This window comes from Callospermophilus lateralis, chromosome 8 (assembly GCF_048772815.1).
Source record: "Callospermophilus lateralis isolate mCalLat2 chromosome 8, mCalLat2.hap1, whole genome shotgun sequence".
NCBI lineage: Eukaryota > Metazoa > Chordata > Mammalia > Rodentia > Sciuridae > Callospermophilus > Callospermophilus lateralis.
This window is the reverse complement of record NC_135312.1, coordinates 137,953,224-137,971,016: the sequence shown is the minus strand read 5'-3', so window position 1 is coordinate 137,971,016 and position 17,793 is coordinate 137,953,224. Positions and strand designations below refer to the sequence as shown.

General features: G+C 42.5%; 2 protein-coding genes across 6 annotated transcripts in view; both read right to left on the bottom strand.

Moving 5' to 3' along the window:
* Positions 1-9,187, bottom strand: part of Bbs7 (Bardet-Biedl syndrome 7) — a 41,744-nt gene extending 32,557 nt beyond the window's left edge. For both annotated transcript variants that reach the window (XM_076864425.2, XM_076864426.2), the window contains exon 1: positions 9,035-9,187. In XM_076864425.2, coding sequence (XP_076720540.1) covers positions 9,035-9,070 — 36 coding nt within the window. In that variant the 5' untranslated portion in view covers positions 9,071-9,187. The remainder of the gene's footprint in view (positions 1-9,034) is intronic.
* Positions 9,188-14,687: 5,500 nt separating this feature from the next.
* The window catches only part of Trpc3 (transient receptor potential cation channel subfamily C member 3), a 62,299-nt gene continuing 59,193 nt past the window's right edge, over positions 14,688-17,793 (bottom strand). For all 4 annotated transcript variants that reach the window (XM_076863881.2, XM_076863882.2, XM_076863884.2 and 1 more), the window contains exon 12: positions 14,688-15,834. In XM_076863881.2, the coding sequence (XP_076719996.2) occupies positions 15,692-15,834 (143 nt within the window). In that variant the 3' untranslated portion in view covers positions 14,688-15,691. The remainder of the gene's footprint in view (positions 15,835-17,793) is intronic.

Sequence of the window (17,793 nt, the reverse complement as noted above, 5' to 3'; positions counted from 1 at the left end):
ACTCTGTAGGCAATTTCTTCACCTTACTCCCTAACTTTGCTATGCAAAACTCTTTTAGTTGAATGACATTCTACTTACTGACTATTTCATTTCTTGAGCTTTGGAGTCTTGTTAAAGAAGTTGGTGCCTGAACCAAGAGGATGGAATGTTGACCCTGTGTTTTCTTCTAGCAGTTGCCAAGTTTCTGATCTAATTCCTAAATCTCTGATCCACTTTGACTTTTGTGCATGATGAAAGATAGGGACCTAGTTTCCTTCTTCCATATATGTATATCCAGTTTTCCTGACAACATTTGTTAAAAAGGCTATCTTTTCTCCATCATATATATATATATATATATATATATATATATATATATTTATTTATTTATTGTAGTTGGACACAATACCTTTAATCATTTATTTATTTTTATGTGGTGCTGAGGATCAAACCCAGCACCTCACACATGCTAGGCATGCACTCTACTGCTGAGCCACAACCCCAACCCTGTCCAACATATATTTTTGACACCTTTGCCAAGTAACAGATGACAAATATTAAGAATGTGGGTTTGTCTCTATGTCGTTTCTTCCATTCCATTGTCTTCATGTCTATTTTAACGCCAGTACCATGCTGTTCCTCTTACTGTAACTCTGTGGTACAATATGAGAACAGGTACTGTGATTCTCCCTACATCACTCTTCTTGCTCAGTATTATTTTTGGCTATTTTGGGCCACTTTTTCTTCCAAATTAACTTCAGGACGGCTTTTTTCCTAGTCTGTGAAGAATGTCATTGGTACCTTGATGGAGACCGCACTGAATCTACACATTGCTTTTGGTAGTTGGTCATTTTGACAATATTAAATCTCTATCCAAGAACACAAAAGATCATTCCATCTTCTAAGGTTTTCTTCAATTTCTTTCTTTAGTGTCCTATACATTTCATTGTAGAGATCTTTCACCTCTTTGGTTACATTAATCCCCAGGTGATTTGGTTTCGTTTTTTGTTGTTGTTATTTTCCCCAATTTCTTTCTCAGAAGAATCACCATTGGAGTATAAAAAAACCTATTGATTGATGAATGTTGGTCTTATAGTCTACTACTTTGTTAAATTCATTTACTAGCTCTAGAAGTCTGCTGGTAGGAGTTTATTGGGTCTTCAAGATATAGGATTATGTCATTGGCAAAGAGATAACTGGACTACTTCTTTTCCTATTTCTATCCTTTTAATTTCTTTCTCTTGCCTAATTGGTCTAGCTAGAGTTTCAAGAACCACATTGAATGGAAGTGGTGAATGTGGACATCCATGTCTAGTTCCTGATTTTAGAGGAAATGCTTTCAGCTTTTCTCTATGTAGTATGTTGTTTCTGGCTTGGGTTTGTCATATATAGCCTTTATAGTGTTGAGGTAAGTACCTTCTATTCCCAGTTGCTCTAGCATTTTAACATGAATGGGTGCTAAATTTTATCAAACACCTTTCCTGCCTCTATTGAGATGATCATATGATTTTTGTCCTAAATTCTATTTACATAGTGAAATTGATTTGCATATGTTGAACATCCCTGGGATGAAACCCACTTGATTAAGGTGTATATCTTCTTGATGTGTTTTTTTAACGCACTTTGCTAGTATTTTATTAACAATTTACATTCCTGGGATTAAACCCATTTATCTTCTTGATGTGTTTTAATATGGTTTGTTAAAATTTTATTAAGGATTTTTGCATCTATGTTCATCAGGGATATTATATTGGTCTGTAGTTTTTTGTTTTTTTTTTTCCTTGATGTGCCTTTGTCAGGTTTTGGATCAGAGTTATACTGGCTTCACAGAATGTATTTGGGAATGTTTTCTCCCTTCCAGCTTTCTTTGTTAGAAGGCTTTTAATTGCTGTTTCAATTTAATTGCATGATATTGGTCTGTTTAGGTTTTCTATAACTTCCTGATTGAATTTGGTCACACATGTTTAGAAATCTGTCAATATCTTCTGGATTTTCCAGTTTACTGGAGTATAAATTTTCAAAATAGTTTCTAATGGCTCTCTGAATTTCAGAAGTGTCTGTGGTGATATCTCCTTTTTCATCTCTAATTTTATTTGGATTTTCTGTGTCATTCTTTTGGTTAGTTTGGATAAGGATTTATTAATCTTATTTATCTTTTCAAAGAACCGATTCTTTGTTGCACCAATCCTGTGTGCTGTTTTTAATTCTCAATTTCATTAACTTTGGCTCTAATCTTGTTTATTTCTCAGCTTCTACTAATTTTGGAATTTTTTTCTTCCTTTTCTAAGGTCTTAAGGTAAAGCACAAGCTTATTTGGGATCCTTTTTTTTTTTTTTAAGTAGGCACTCAATACTATAAATTTTCCTTTTAGAACTGCTTTCATGCTGAGATTTTGATATGTCACTCTTCCCATTTGTTTCTAAAAATTCTTGATTTCTCTCATTTCCTCTAGGCCCATTTCTCATTAAGACTACTGTTCAATCTCCATGTGTTTATGTGATTTCTATTATTTTTCAAGTTTCATTCCATTATGATCTGATAAGATGCATGGGACTTTGTGTGTGTCATTGGTATTTACTAATACACTGAAACCTAGAATATGTGCTATTTTGGAGAAGATTCCATGAGCTCCTGAAAAGAAAATAAATTCAGCTGTTTTGGAGTGAAACAGTCTCATAGGTCCATTTGATTTATATTATTATTTAAGTCAGAAATATCTTTATTGATTTTTATTTGTTTGATCTATTGGTGACAAAGGTGTGCTGAAATCACACAGCAGTATGATATTGGGGTCTATCTGTGATTTAATATCAAGACATTTTTTATGTAATTAGGTGCACTGATATTTGGCGCATACATATTACTATCATTATATTTTTTTAATGAACTGTTCCCTTTACAAGTACATAGTGGCCTTCTTTGTTTCTGCTGATTAATTTTTGCTTGAAATCTACTTTGTCATATATGAGAACAGCTACTCCTGCTTACTTTCAGATTCCATTTGCATAAACTATCTTTTGGCATCCTTTTACTTTCAGCCTGTGGATGTCTTTGCCTATGAGATGAATCTCTTAACAAACAGCATATAGTTGGCTCTTGGTTTTTGCTCCAAAAACCAAATTTGGCTAATCTATGTCTTTTAATTTGGGGAGTTGAGACCATCTACATTAGGTGTTATCATGGAAATGCATGTGTAGTTTCCTGACATTTTGGTTTATTTGCTGTATTTAATTCTGTCTTTTCAATGAGTTGACTGTTCTTCTATTGATCTTTTATTCGGGAGCTTTGTGGTTTGTTTTTGGGTTCCACTGTATACAGCATATCTTTAGGTATTCTGTGTAGTGCTGGCTTGGTGGTCATGACCTTTTTCAGTTTATCCTTGCCAAGGAAAGATTTTATTTCCCCAATGATTTCAAAAGATAGCTTTGCTGGATATAGTAATCTTGGCTGGTAACTGTTTTTTAGAATCTCATTCCAGGCCCTCCTTGATTTATTTCTTTTTTATATACCAGAGATTGAACTCAGGGGCACTTAACTACTGAGCCAAATTACCAGCCCTTTTTTAAATTTTTTATTTAGAGACAGGATCTTACTAAGTTGCTTAGGGTCTAAGTTACTGAGGCTGGCTTTGAACTCATGATTCTCCTGCCTCAGCCTCCCAAATCACTGGGCATATAGGCATGTACCACCATACCCAGTCCTCCTTGATTTTGGAACCTGAGTTGAGAAGTCACAAGTGAGCCTTATTGGTTTGCTTCTAAATGTGGCATAAGATTTTTATCTTGCAGATATGTTTCCTTATTTTCTGTTAGACATTTTGATTATGATGTGTCCTAAAGAGGCTTTTATCTACTGGGGGTCCCATATGCCTCCCATTTGTGAATGTCCCATTCCTAATATGAGGAAACTTTTCTGTTACTATCTCATTGAGGATGTTCTTAATGCCTTTACCCTGTATCTCCATGTTCTCTACTATCCCAACAACTCTCAGGTTGTTCTCTTGATGCTGTCCCAGAGTTCCTCTGTATTCTGACCATGGTCTCCCCTCCCCTTTACAGCATACTGAGTGTTCAAGTTCATATGCCCTGTCTTCAAGGCCTGAAGTTCTGTTCACTATGCAATCTAATCTGTTGGTGATGCTTTTGAGTGGATTTTTAATTTAATTCATTGTGTCTTTAATTTCCAGGGGTTCTGATTGGTTTGCTATCAGCATCTCTCTTTATCAAAACAGTCTTTCATCTCCTCTATTTGCTCTCTTAATTCCTTTCCTAGATCTTCTTTTAGTTCACTGAACATTTTAACAGTTTCTTATACTTTTTCTCTGGGATTTTGTCCACATCACAATCGGTAGATCCTTTGTTGAGAGATTGTGAACTGTGGGGGGAGACTTGTTGCCTGTTTCCTCATGTTTTCAGAGGTCTTGGACTTGTGCATCAATTGAGATGAAGTCCCTTCCTCGTTTATACATGTTCATTTGTCGTACTTATTTCTTTGTTTTGGATCTTCTATTCTTGATGTACGAGAAGATGTCCAGGAGTGAGGTCCCCCTCTGGTTGATGCTCTTTGGAGCTTGGTTATTGGTTTGGGATTTTTCTTCTCCAATCCTGTGTGTTGAAGTATTGCTGAGGCCCAGGTGGGGCTAGATCATGTGAGGTGAGATGTGCTGTTACTTGGCTGAGCTGTGAGCATTGCTCAGAACATGATCTCTACTTTGTGAATTTGAAGCATCCCAGCACTTTCCAGCCCCTCTTAGGGGAAGCATGGAGCCAGGAGCAGCACTGATGTTAGCAATAGGATACAGCCTTAAGGTAAATGTCCACTGTCTACGTTGACACATGTGACACTAACTGCCACCTCTACAGGGGGTCAGCATTGAACATCAGCACCAACAATAAAGAACATGAACTAGATCAGGCATTAAACAGCAGGGGTCTGCTATATTGTCTACTATATTTATAATCATAACACAAATGGGGTAGGAATTACATAAACTATATAATTCTATTAGATAGTGGGACTGCAGTTTCTTAGGTGAAGAGAAAATAGTGTAGGAAGGCAAGAAAAGGTTTGGAATATTAGGAAGTGAACAAAAGAGAGGCAGGAAATAGCAGATAAAGGAGGAGGATAATAAATAAATAAAAGTAATTAAAAAATCAAAAGAGTAGAAGAAGGAACCGGAAAATTTGGCTAATAATGGGGGAAGAGAGTAAGGAAGGAGTAACAAGAGGGACAAAAATAATCAAGGAATAAACAAATGTAAGATCAAAACAACTCAAACTCACATATAATTACACCCCACCTACATCAAAACAAGCCACATAATAAACAGGGGTAAAAGAAAGCAATGAAAATGGAAGTAAAACTATATGAAAAAAACATATATTTGAACCTATCTATGCAGTGACAAAACACATACACACACAGTCTCGCAGAATAGAAAAAAATATCTGAAATTTTTTTTAAGAATTAGAATAAAGAATAAAATTAAAAATGAGAGATATGGGTAAGAAAAAAAGAACAATATTTCTCATTATTTCTTTAATGAGAAATCAAGGGCTTGTTTCTGCTGAGGTGGCCAAAACTATTGGCAAAGGGGAAGTTTCGTTCTTGGTACTGATTTTGGGCTCTGTAACTCCGGGGTCAGGGCTGGGGGTAAGTCCACCGTCCCTGTGTTCCTCACCTAGCTGACAGCTGCTGTGGCTCGGAGTCCGGGCTGGCTCTAGTGGTCCTCAGCTTCCCGTCTCCGGCACAGGGTGGGGTGGACGGGGGAGTGCAGGCCAACCGTATCCCCCGACTGTGGGGTGTTGCAGAGTCCTAGCCCGGGCTCCCAGCAGTTAGCCCTTTATCAGTGGGCATCTGCTTATGACCGGGCAGTGCTTACAGATGGTTCCCAAGCAGACTCTAGTCCCCCACCCCCGCCCCCCGAACGACCAGCCTGTGGGCCAAGCGATTTTCATTGCTTTTCACTCAAGAACTTGCCCCATTGCCTCTGGGTCCATTAAGCTCCGCTCCCTTTCTATTCTCCGGGATCCCCCAGGCCACATCACGCTGTCCCCTCTTTGCCTGTGCCCCTTCCCTCCACTGCCAAGTCTCTCATGGATTATTTCTTATATTATGTTAGAAGTTCCCAACGTTCGGAGCCTCTGTGGTGTTCTACTGTCCAGTACTGAATTTCGGGGAATTCCCTCCACAACCCACCTTGCTGAGTGGCCGCTTCTGTGCTGAAGACCTCCCCGGGGAGCATCCCTTCCTCTGGTGCAACACCCTTCCTGACACCTAGTATCGCAATCAGCAATGAACTCCCCACACACTGGGGATTGAACCCAAAGGAATTTTACCTCTGAGCAATAACCCCAGCCCTTTTTATTTTTTGAGATAAGTTCTTATTAAATTTTCTAAGCTAGTTTTAAACTTGTGATCCTCCTGCCTCCTCCCACATAGTTGGGATTATAAGTGTTAACCATCGTGCCCAGCTCATACTTTCTAATAAAACAGGTCACAAAAGTCAGAATGTAGGAAAAATCAAAAATACTAAAATTTATTCCATAAGGTAGCCAAGCCAAAAACAATAATGTGACATTTCTGTGTTTCGTGAAAATGTTTTTTTAGTAAGTCTTTTCTAATTTCATACAGTGTTGAAGAATTTTTTAAAATGGCTAAAAATCTTTGGAAATAGATTGTAGCTACTGAAAGATAATATAGAAAAGCTCTGCTAAATTACCAAACATGCTGGGCGTGGTGGTCCATGCCTGCAATCCTAGTAACTCAGGGGGCTGAGGCAGGAGGATCATGAGTTCTTGAGGTCAACCTCTGCAACTTGCAAGATCCTGTCCCAAAACAAAAATAAAAAGGACTGAGGCTGTAACAGCCCAGTTGTAAAGTGTCCCTAGGTTTAATTCCCAGTACCAAACATAACAATGATAAAATAAAAGACCAAACATGCTGATAATAACATCCAATCTAACTGAGGGTGAAAATTATTTCACAAAATGTAAATAATTCTACAAAAGAGAAAAATGGAAAGATGGAAAGAGCAGAACTTGCTCAGCAGGGATCTGTCAATAGAGGGATAAAGCTAGAGGAAGAGACAGGACTAACAGGAGAGAAGTTTAAAAAGCAGATCATGAAAGAATTTGCATAGATAAATTATTCCATTGTGTACTTCAGGGAGTAGTATTAAAGTTGAAAGCAATCTATTAAGATTTGCATTTTTAAAACATCCTTCTAGCAAGTGATACAAAAGAATGGCTTAGAGGAAGGTGAACCTGGACCTTACAGATCCAGTTAAGAGCCAATTTTAATTAGTTCAGCAAGGAAGATGAGACGAAGTGATGGAGAAGATGAAAAGTGGGACCAATTCAAGAGATAGCTATGATAAAATCATCAAGTGTAATAATCAGATACAGAAGATGGAGGGGGGGCAGTGGCACGCACCTGTGATCCCAGCAACTTAGGAGGCTGAGACAGGAGGATCCTAAGCTCAAGACCAGCCTCAGCTACTTAGAAAAGCCCTAAGCAGCTGAGTGAGACCCTATATCCAAATAAAAACATAAAAAGGGGTGGGGATGTGGCTCAGCAGTAAAGCTCCCCCTGAAATCATTCCCTGGTTTAAAAAAAAAGATATTAAAGTAGGAAATACTTAGCAAAACTCCAAGGGAAACTCACTAAGCAAATATTTGCACCATTAGCTAAAACAGGATGGCTAAAAAGGAGGAGATGGGAACTTGGAAAAGACAATTGTATGATGAAAGGAATCTGGGAAGAAAGGAAACTAGATGTAATAGAAAGTTCTAGATTGCAAGGTTTTTATTCAAATAACAACATAATTTTTAGCTACTGAACAGATTACTTACCCTGATGTCATGAGCCATCCATGGGTTGTGTGTATGAGCTATGCACATTGTAGCTATATGAGGGGACATGTCTGGCATTGTACACTGATTGGGCTGTGGGATGCAAGTGCACCTCTCCTCTCACTGGGCCTGTGATCTCACACAGCACCTGAGATGGGTGTGAATTGCAAAGATGTCAATCAATCCGCTGACCACAAAACATCATGAAGCAAGACTCCACCTTTGAAACCTCATCCCCTGCTTTATTTGGTAGAATATTCTATCAAGAGTCCTTTGTGTGTCGTCTCTATAAAAATAAAGAAGTCTCAGGTGCATGTTCTCTTTTTCCAGCCATCCAGGGTGGAAGTTGACCCTGAAGTCACAGAGCCATCCCACCTTGGATGTGAGAAACTCATGTCCATGTGTTGAGTGACTTCTTGGCCGTTTTCTTAGTTTTAATGTTGCAGCCAGCTCCTTGAACCCAGCTCATCTTGTCAGCTTGGGTCGCTGGCGAGACCCTGAATCCTCATTTATAATATCACGTACTTTGAAAACTGTTATGAGAGTTAAGCATGCAAGCTACGTTCTCAGAATAAACTAGCTGCTCACTGACAGACTGTCGTTGCTGGTAGTGGGCAATGGCTGCTAAGAAGTAAATGCCTGTAAAAGGCTCTGGTAGAGAGGCAGGAGTTGGAGGTGCACGGGCAGCTTCAGCCAGGGAGAACTGCAAGGGCGAGTCCTGGGGGAGCACCTCTGGCACGGCGGGGCGCGCACAGTCGCCCCAGGCCCCCGTGGGACACTGGAGCAGCCTGGGGATCACACTGCATGGCGCACACCGTCTCCCCAGGCTGCACACACAGGCACCCCGGGCAGCCCGACGACCGCACCGCACCGTCGCCCCAGGCCCCCTGGGACACTGGAGCACCCTGAGGATCACACTGCATGGCGCACACCGTCTCCCCAGGCTGCACACACAGGCACCCCGGGCAGCCCGACGACCGCACCGCACCGCGGGGCGCGCACCGCCGCCCCAGGCCCCGCGGGACACCAGAGCAGCCCGAGGACCGCACCGCGGGGCGCGCACCGTCACCCCAGGCGGCACGCGCAGGCTCCCAGCCGGGCCCTCGGGGAACCGCGGCGGGAAGACCCGGCGGCGTCGGCTGAGGACCCAGCCTCTCCGGGCCGGCTCGCCGCACGGCGCCCGCCCCACCCCTCGGGTTTACCTGTGAATAATCCGCCCGGTTTAAAACCAGATCCATGCCGGCTGCGGGGGGCGGCAGGGACTCCGACCGCAGCCTCGGGGCCCCACAGGCCGCCGCGTCCTCAGCGGTACCAGCCGGGGCTCACCTCCGCCAGAGACTCAGCAGCTCGGCGCGGGGCGGCGGCGGCGGCGTGACGTCAGTGCGCTCGCGCGAGGGGCGGTGCCACCCCACCCACCCCCGCCGGCAGCCTGCTCCAATCAGAACGAGGGGAATAAAGCACGGGGTCCGCCGAGGGGCGGGCGGGCGGTTTCCAGGGAGATCAGAGACGCCGAGCTCCCGCCCAGGGCGCTCAGCTGGGCGTAGAAAGCGCCCGGGAGGGCGCGTGGATGCTGAGCTCTTGCACTCTGAGGAGGAAAGCACCGAGCCAGGGTTAGGGTCTCCGTTTTAGGGGTTGGCGTTCAGCAGCCGTCCTCATACGTTTGGCTTTGCAATGAGTTTGCAAAACTCTTGGAAGGACCTTTTGTTTGCATGAATTTATATTGGTATTTGCTGTATTGAACATTAGAACTGAAAGTGCTTTTAATTAATGTACTTCTAAAACCCCATTGCATAAGTATCTTAATAAAAATAATTAATTTTTCAAAATTTTAAAAATGTTTACCAACTCTCTCCAAGATAATAGTAGATGGCAGGAGTCCCAGGTCTGCTTTTGTAATCAATCTATTGGGGTTGTTTTGTTTTGTTTTTTGGTTTTGCAAACCCAAACATGCAAATTTTATTATTGATGTTGGTATGTAATATTACTAAACAATATTAATAATTTTTGTTTTAATTGGTTGTACATGACAATGGAATGCACTTTGATACATCATATAAAATAATATATAATTATATTATATATAATTTCTCATTCATCTGGTTGTATATGATGTAGAATCACACGGGTCGTGTAATCATATATGTACCTAGGATAATATGTCAGATTCATTCCACTGTCCTTCCTACCCCTATACCCTTCTTCTCCCTTCATTCTCCTTTACATAATCTGAAGTACCTCTATTGTTCCCAACCCCCCTCTACTGTGAACTAGCATCAGCGTATCAGAGAAAACATTCGGCTTTTGGTTTGGGGGCATTGACTTATTTCGCTTAGCATGATACTCTCCAGCTCCATCTACTTATTGGCAAATGCCATAATGTCTTTTTTCTTTAAGCCTGAGTAATGTTCCATCATATATATAAACACATCACATTTTAAAAATCCATTCATCTATTGAAGGGCACCTAGATTCATTTCATAGTTTAGCTATTGTGAATTGATCAGCTATATACATTGATATGGCTGCATCACTGTAATATGCTGATTTTAAGTCTTTTGGGTATAAATTGAGGAATGGGATAGCTGGTCAAATGATGGTTCCATGCCAAGTTTTCTGAGGAATCACTGTAATGCTTTCCATAAGGATTGCCCTAATTTGCATTCCCACCAGCAATGTATGAATGTACCTTTTCCCACAACACTTATTTTTGTTTATATTCTTGATAATTGCCGTTCTGATTGGTGTGTGATGAAATCTTAAGAGTGGTTTTGATTTGCACTTCTCTGATTTCTAGGGACGATGAACATTTTTTCATATGTTTATTGATCACATGTTTATTTCTTCTTCTGGGAAGTGTCTACTCAGTCCTTAGCCCATTTACAGATTGAATTATTTGGTTTGTTGATGTTAAGTTTTTTTGAGTTCTTTATATATCCTGGAGATTAATGTTCTATCTGAAGTGCATGTGGTTAACAATTTTCTCCCATTCCATAGGCTCTGTCTTCACATTATTGTTTCCTTTGCTGAGCAGAAACTTTTTAAAAATCCATCCCATTTATTGATTCTTGATTTTACTTCTTGCACTTTAGGAGTCTAGTTAAGGAAGTCAGTCCTAAACTGGCATGATGAAGATTTGGGCCTGCTTTTTCTTCTGTTAGGTGCAGGGTCTGTGGTCTAGTGCCTAAGTCTTTGATCACCTTGAGTTGAGTTTTGTGCAGGGTGAGAGACAGGGGTTTGATTTCATTTTGTTACACTTTTCCCAGCGCCATTTATTGAATAGGCTATCTTTTCTCCAGTGAATGTTTTTGGCACCTTTGTCTAGTATGAGATAAGTGTATTTATGGGGGTTTGTCTCTGTATCTTCTCTTCTGTACCATTGGTCTACATGTCTGTTTTTGTGCCAATCCCCTGCCATTTTTGTTACTGTGGCTCTGTAGTGCAATTTAATGTCTGGTATTATGATTCCTCCTGCTTCACTCTTCTTGCTAGGGATTGCTTTGGCTAGGTATGTTGTTTTTGTTTATGTACATAAGAAAATGTGGTGCAAAGTCAACAAGTGGTAGTGTTTGAAAATTTAGTTAAAAAAAAAAACTTAGTTCCAATATGAAATGTGATTTCATTATATAACAATCCCTCCAAATCGTATTTATCACTATGGATCTCATCAGAAATCTTGGAGCATTGGAATATTGTAAAACAGTGAATACACAATTCCCCCAGTTCTTCAAAGCTTGAATTTTAAGCATTGACAACAAATGTCAGTTGTTTCCTTAGAACTGAGAAGTTCCTTTTCTAAAATCACAAGAAAATGTACACCAATATCCGAGTCTGAATAATCATGATTTAAATTAAAAATAGCCTTCCATGAAAAAAAAAGTTCACCTAGCGACTGAGTCACAAGTGTCCTCTCTTGAGCTGATTCACGTGCTGTGTTTGGGGGCTTCCCTTGTCATCACTGTTGTTTTTTTCCAAGAAAGACACAAAGAGAGAAGACATAAATAAATAAAATCAGAGATGCGAAATGGAGGCGAGCAAAACTGATGACCACAGACAATGTCAGGTCATCAGGAACATCAGGGATCCTCATGAGCCCCACATTTGAAACCTTAGACGGAACGAGAAGTTTCCAGTATCAAAGCGCTCCCACGCATACACACACACACACACACACACACAATTTACCATATTTAAGTGGTTCCTCCCACCCCCAGGGATGCAATGCAATACAACAAATGTAATATGTGTAATCAACAGAATGAAGAACAAAAATCATGATCATTTGATAGATGCAGGGAAGCATTTGATAAAACTCAACATCTCTTCATGAAAAAAACTCTGAACAGATTACGTGGGGAAGGAACATAAATAACTCCACAAGAGGAAGTTCCAGTCTGAGAAACCCACAGCCAACACCACCCTGAAGAGAGAGAAGCTGAGAGGTCCGGAAGCAGTCGCAGAGCCATCAGGAAGAGAAAGGAAAGGCACCCAGGAGGATCTCGGGAGGTGATAGGATTCTATCCACAAAAACCCGACTCCACCAGCTGATTTTTAGAACTGACAAATGAATCCAGTAAAGTCACCGTGTACAAAATCAGAAGAATTCTTATACAGCAATGATGAACTTGCTGAAAAAGAAGTTGTGAACACAATTCTATTCATAATAGCTGCAAAGATAATAAAATTCCTGTGACTAAACTGAATTAGTAATGTGAAAACACCGATGTGAGAAACTGAAAAGACACAAAAAGTGGGAAGACCTCTCGTGTTCAAGAACTAGATGGATTTACATCGTTAATGGGCATATTACCCAAAGTGATCTCTAGATCCAATGTGATTCCCTTAAAATATCAGCACATTCTTCACAGAACTAGAAAAAGCAAATCCTAAAATCCCTTGAAGAAGGCCTCCCAGACTGGATGCAGGACACACAGCAACACTCTAGGGGAAGGGAAAGACCAGGAAAGGTCAAGTGCTGGGTGGGTCTGCTCCAGCCTGACCCCAGGAGCTCTGCTGGAAGGAGAAGGCCACCCGAAGGTCACCCCACTGTCATCCAAGGGGCCAGCCCCAGACCATCCTTGGCTGTGGGGAGGACAGGGAGCAGGCAGGGCTGCTTCCTAGGACTGAGGGCTGGGCAGCGATGAGCTAGGACCTGTGGAGCGTCCTCAGAACTGTCAAGGAGTTCTGGAACCTGTGGAGAGTCCTGGCGACTGTCAGGCGGTCCCCGAGACTGTGGAGGGGTCCCAGGGGTGTCCTGGCCCAGGCTCCAGGATGGGGCACCAATGCCACCCACAGTGTCCACTACACCCATTATCACCTCTCCTTTCTCAACTAACATCTCAAAACTTTGAGGAAGGGAAGAAATTAAATCTAAAACAATGCTGTAACATCTTCATACAACTATAGAAAACCACACACAAAATAAATCTATGGTTCAAGAGCCTATAGTTATGGGAGGACTGGACCAAAAAAAGAAAGAGAACGAAAGGAAGGAGGGAAGGAAGGAAGGAAGAAAGGAAGGAAGGAAGAAAGGAAAGAAGGAGGGAGGGAGGGAGGGAGGGAGGGAAGGAAGGAAGGAAGGAAGGAAGGAGGGAGGGAGGGAGGGAGGGAGGGAGGGAGGGAGGGAAGGAAGGAAGGAAGGAAGGAGAACCCACAGACTATGTGCACAGGTGTGGACGGCCTGGGTTTTGTCCTCAAACTTCTGATCTCAGATCCCAAGGGCCAATTCCCAGCTGAATCTGACACTTCTTCATTCAGCTTTTTTTCTTTTCTTTTTTTTTAATATTTATTTTTAGTTTTCGGTGGACACAACATCTTAATTTTATTTTTATATGGTGCTGAGGATCGAACCCAGCGCTCTGGACATGCCAGGCGAGCACGTACCGCTTGAGCCCCATCCTCAGCCCCTCATTCAGCTCTTTTTCAAAGCTCAGTTAGGAACACAACTGAGTACGCCATAAGCAAAACCTCCACCTTGGGATCCTAGACAATACGAAAACACTGAAGTATCTCTTGTAGAAACTACATATCACTGCTGTTTTAATTCACAGTAACATACAACAATGGAAAAATCCACTATTTCATTCAGTTCTGAGGAGTGACATAAAATACATAAAATTTGAAAATATTTTAAAATTTCTTTGCTTTGTAAAATTTTCATCCTAAAATGGAAAAATGTTTAAGACAAGTATTATTAGCATAAATTAGCATAAAATATTAATAGCATACAAATACTATTATGCTATTAGCATAAAACAAAAGTTAAGGAAATAGTCTACACAGGTAGCAAAAAATATACAGGTCCTTTTCTTCACTCCCCCAAGTAGAAATTAAGAAGCAGAGAAGCAGTCTTTAAAGAGCTTTATGTGGTCTCATTTAATTTTTTTTTTTTTTTTTGGCAGTGCTAGGTGCTGAACCCAGGGCCTCCTGTATGCCAGGCAAGCACTGTACCACTGAGTCACACCCCAGCCCCTTGCTGACTTGGTCTCTAGACAGCCCCGCTGGGTGACAGGGATGAGGAGAGCATCAGGTGTCCAACTCTCTGATGATCACAATTGGTGTCCCTGAGAAGCTTGAGAGCATCCGGGTGAGGAGACTCAGGGTGCTGAAGTAACTCTATCGGAGATTTAAACCCAGCTGGTGACAAAAACCCCGAGTGTTCTGCAGTCTGTGAAGAGACCACAGAGCCCATGGCTGACGTCCCCTTTCCTATCAGAGTCACGTGCACGGTGGACATTACCAGCATTCAGCTCAGCTGTGCAGGACATCCAGCAAGGTCCATCACAATCTGGGTCAGGTAGGAAGAGCTGAAGTCCTTTCATGAGAAAAGGATGTCAATCGTGGGAGATGCCAATGACAACAGAGCTGCCCCTGGGGAGGCCACCGCGTGGTGCCGGGCACTGTCTTTCCAGGCAGGCTCCCACGCCTTCCCGTCAGCTGACTGCCGAAGCCCAGAACGCAACAAGTAGGCAAGACACAAAGTCAGGGGTTGGAATCTTACTTAGCCCTGAGGCATCGGATGTAGAAATGAGACGGCCATCATCAGATAACAAACCCATCTGCCCCCAAACTTGAAAAAAAACTCGCTTCCCATCGACTAAATTCACATTACTCACAAACAATGAGTCAGAGTCCACAACAGAAAGCAAACGTCATCTATTTTAGAAAAATCTTTAATGTGTTGTTTGGGACAATCCGATGACACTTAAATCTGTAATGTGTCTTCTATTAACCAACCTCATTGTTAAATTCTCACTCAGGGCTCATTGGTCCTGGGATTATCAGCAATGCCTAAAATTCTAAGAAAATAGGTCATAGTTCTCACTAGGTCATAGCTGATTGTAAAATTTCTTCCATTTCTATTTAAAAAAATTCAAACTCTTGAGCAGTTGGACATGGGAAGGTATGCTACACAGTGATGAATTTTTATTTGTATTTTATTGGCAGTTCAGTTCACTTGGCTTCAACATTTATTGAGCACCTACTATGTACCAGGCACTGTACTAGGTGCTGGAGACACAAAGATGAATAAGACATAGTCCTGTCTCCAAGGAGTTTACAATCTCTTGGAGGCAAACAGGTAGTGCAAAAACAGAGTATACTCTAAAATGGACAAAACTGTCAGTAACGTAGTAATATTGGGCCTTTAAATACAATGGTATATTGTTGTTTGTAATGTCAAGGCAGACAATGAAATGCGTTTTCATGTGATAAAACAGCAAAATCCTCAACCCTAACCTTTGAAGAGTCACATGATAAAGGTAGTAGCTACTAAAAACGTACACCAGTTTTTCAAGTATTTCACACTTAGAAGCGTTATTGCCACGTCTGTGCTGCGGTGCACCCCGAGGCTCCAGCCGCCATCATTCACACCTCAGCACGCTGGGACTCAGCTTCTCGCTGAGTTTGTGGATCAGAATGGCCAGCTCCTCGGTCGCTTGGCTCTTGTCCTCCAAAAGCTCATACCGAAGGCTGGAGATGTCTTGCTTGATTTCTTTTAATTCGCCTGTATTTGTATTAAAAAATATATATATATAAAATTGGTGATTCTCTTTGAATTTAGAAAAGAACAAAATAAAACTCATGTGACTTGAATACATTTGCTTCCTAAAGTCTCCTAAGGTTTAAAAAATATCTGTCTTCACAAACACACTGACCTTTGCTCAGAGCTATAGAAACAGTCCAGCTATGTCTACAGGGCTGAAACCCAAGCATTGTCCTTTGGCTAAACCCAACATTTTTTGTTTGTTTTATTGTGCTGGATCCAACCCTGGGCCTCTGCATGCCGAGCGAGCTCCACCCCAGCTTTTAATGCAGGGTCTTCTTGGTTAACTGACTACAGAGCTTCTCTCTTCATCTGCCCTCCTCCCTCTGTCCCACAGACCTCAGGTCCACACCCATTGGTCATCTCTCCCATTTCCAGCATCAAGGGGAACCCACGCAAAACTAACCTTCACTAAAAAGAATCACTCTATCTAAGGGCCTAATGCTCCATAAATAAGCAAATTACAAATCAGAGTGGAAAGGGGAAAGGAATGGGCGGAAGGGGCTGTTTATTAGGGCAGACAAAGGTAATGAGCTTGGAGCCGGGGAACAGGTGAGCTTGGGGCAGAGGTGGGGTGAGGGGTTCCGACACCATGCCACTGGCCACGGGCAGCCTCTGTTCTCTGGGGAGGACAGGAGGATGTCGGCATTCAAACAGGGCTGTGCCGTGATTCTGCCTGGTGGTGCTCTGAGCATAGGGAGATTGCAATCAAAACCTGGATGTCTTGAAGATGACAGTCTCCGAGGGACTTAATAAAAGCACTCTGGTGCTTTTTGTGATTTGTTTGCTTTTGCTTTTCTGTAGTACTGGGAATCAGGCCTAGGGCCTTGTGCGTGCTAAGCGCATGCTCTACCCCTGAACTACATCTGCAGTCCAGTTAATTTCCTCACGTCATTGGGTACCATGGTGGACCGCCCTGCTTCTCGCTCCTACCCTACCCTTCCTTGTACGCAGAGACTACACATCAGTGCTGCATTTAGTTCATCATTTATTAGATGAAAACTTACTTCATCTAATACCCTGCATGAGCTCTGTTATCAACTTTCTTGTAAGAATTTTGTCCAAAACTCAATCTCATTGATGTTCCTCCTTTGGGCAAGCGCTTGATAAATGCTACTTGTTTCTGAAGCTCTTATGCCCGTCAAGCTCCTCCCACTCTGCTCCAGTTCTGTCTTTCAGGGGTGGCCATGACACAGCCGAGCAGGTCTCTGCCTTCCAAACCAAACACCCATCCCACTTCTTTCTCCCTGACACTGTCTAGATCAACCCCTAGGTTGCTGGTTCTCAGTCGCGTATTCACAGATTTCATTTCTGCACACATGTGCCACTGGGTCGGCTACGATCGGCAGGGATCTCAGACGGATCAGGTAAAGGCTCCACCACCCACAGCGATGCCAAGGCCAGCCCTTCTCACCCCGTCCACAGATCCAATGCATGTCTCGGGGGAAGGGACACTTTCTGTTTTCAGGAAACTGTTTTCCCCAGGTTCATTTTTTCCGACTCTAGGCCTGTGCTCCACCCTCCAGCTCTAGGGCCGAGCCCAGGAAGCGCCCTGAGAAGGAGACGTGCTTAGGCAGGAAGCCCGTGGGCAAAGTGAAGTTCACACAGAAACTTCAGACAAGGCAAATGGACTTGAGATTTGTTTCCAGATAAGCCAGAGGCCTCCTGGAGAGTGAGGGTCCACCTGAGGGGCCCCCATTGCTCCTCTGCCTGCATCACTGGAACATGTCGAGTCTCGTGTGGACTCACTGGAAACGGAGCAGACACCATGGAGGACCCCGGGTCAGGAGGACGGCCATCTCCAGGGGCCAAGAATCTTGGGCACCCTGAAGAGGGGAGACTGCTCTGCACCACACCTAGATGCTGTTCGCTTGGAAGGTGGCATGTTGGAGGGGCAACGGGAGACTGTCCTGTCGATCT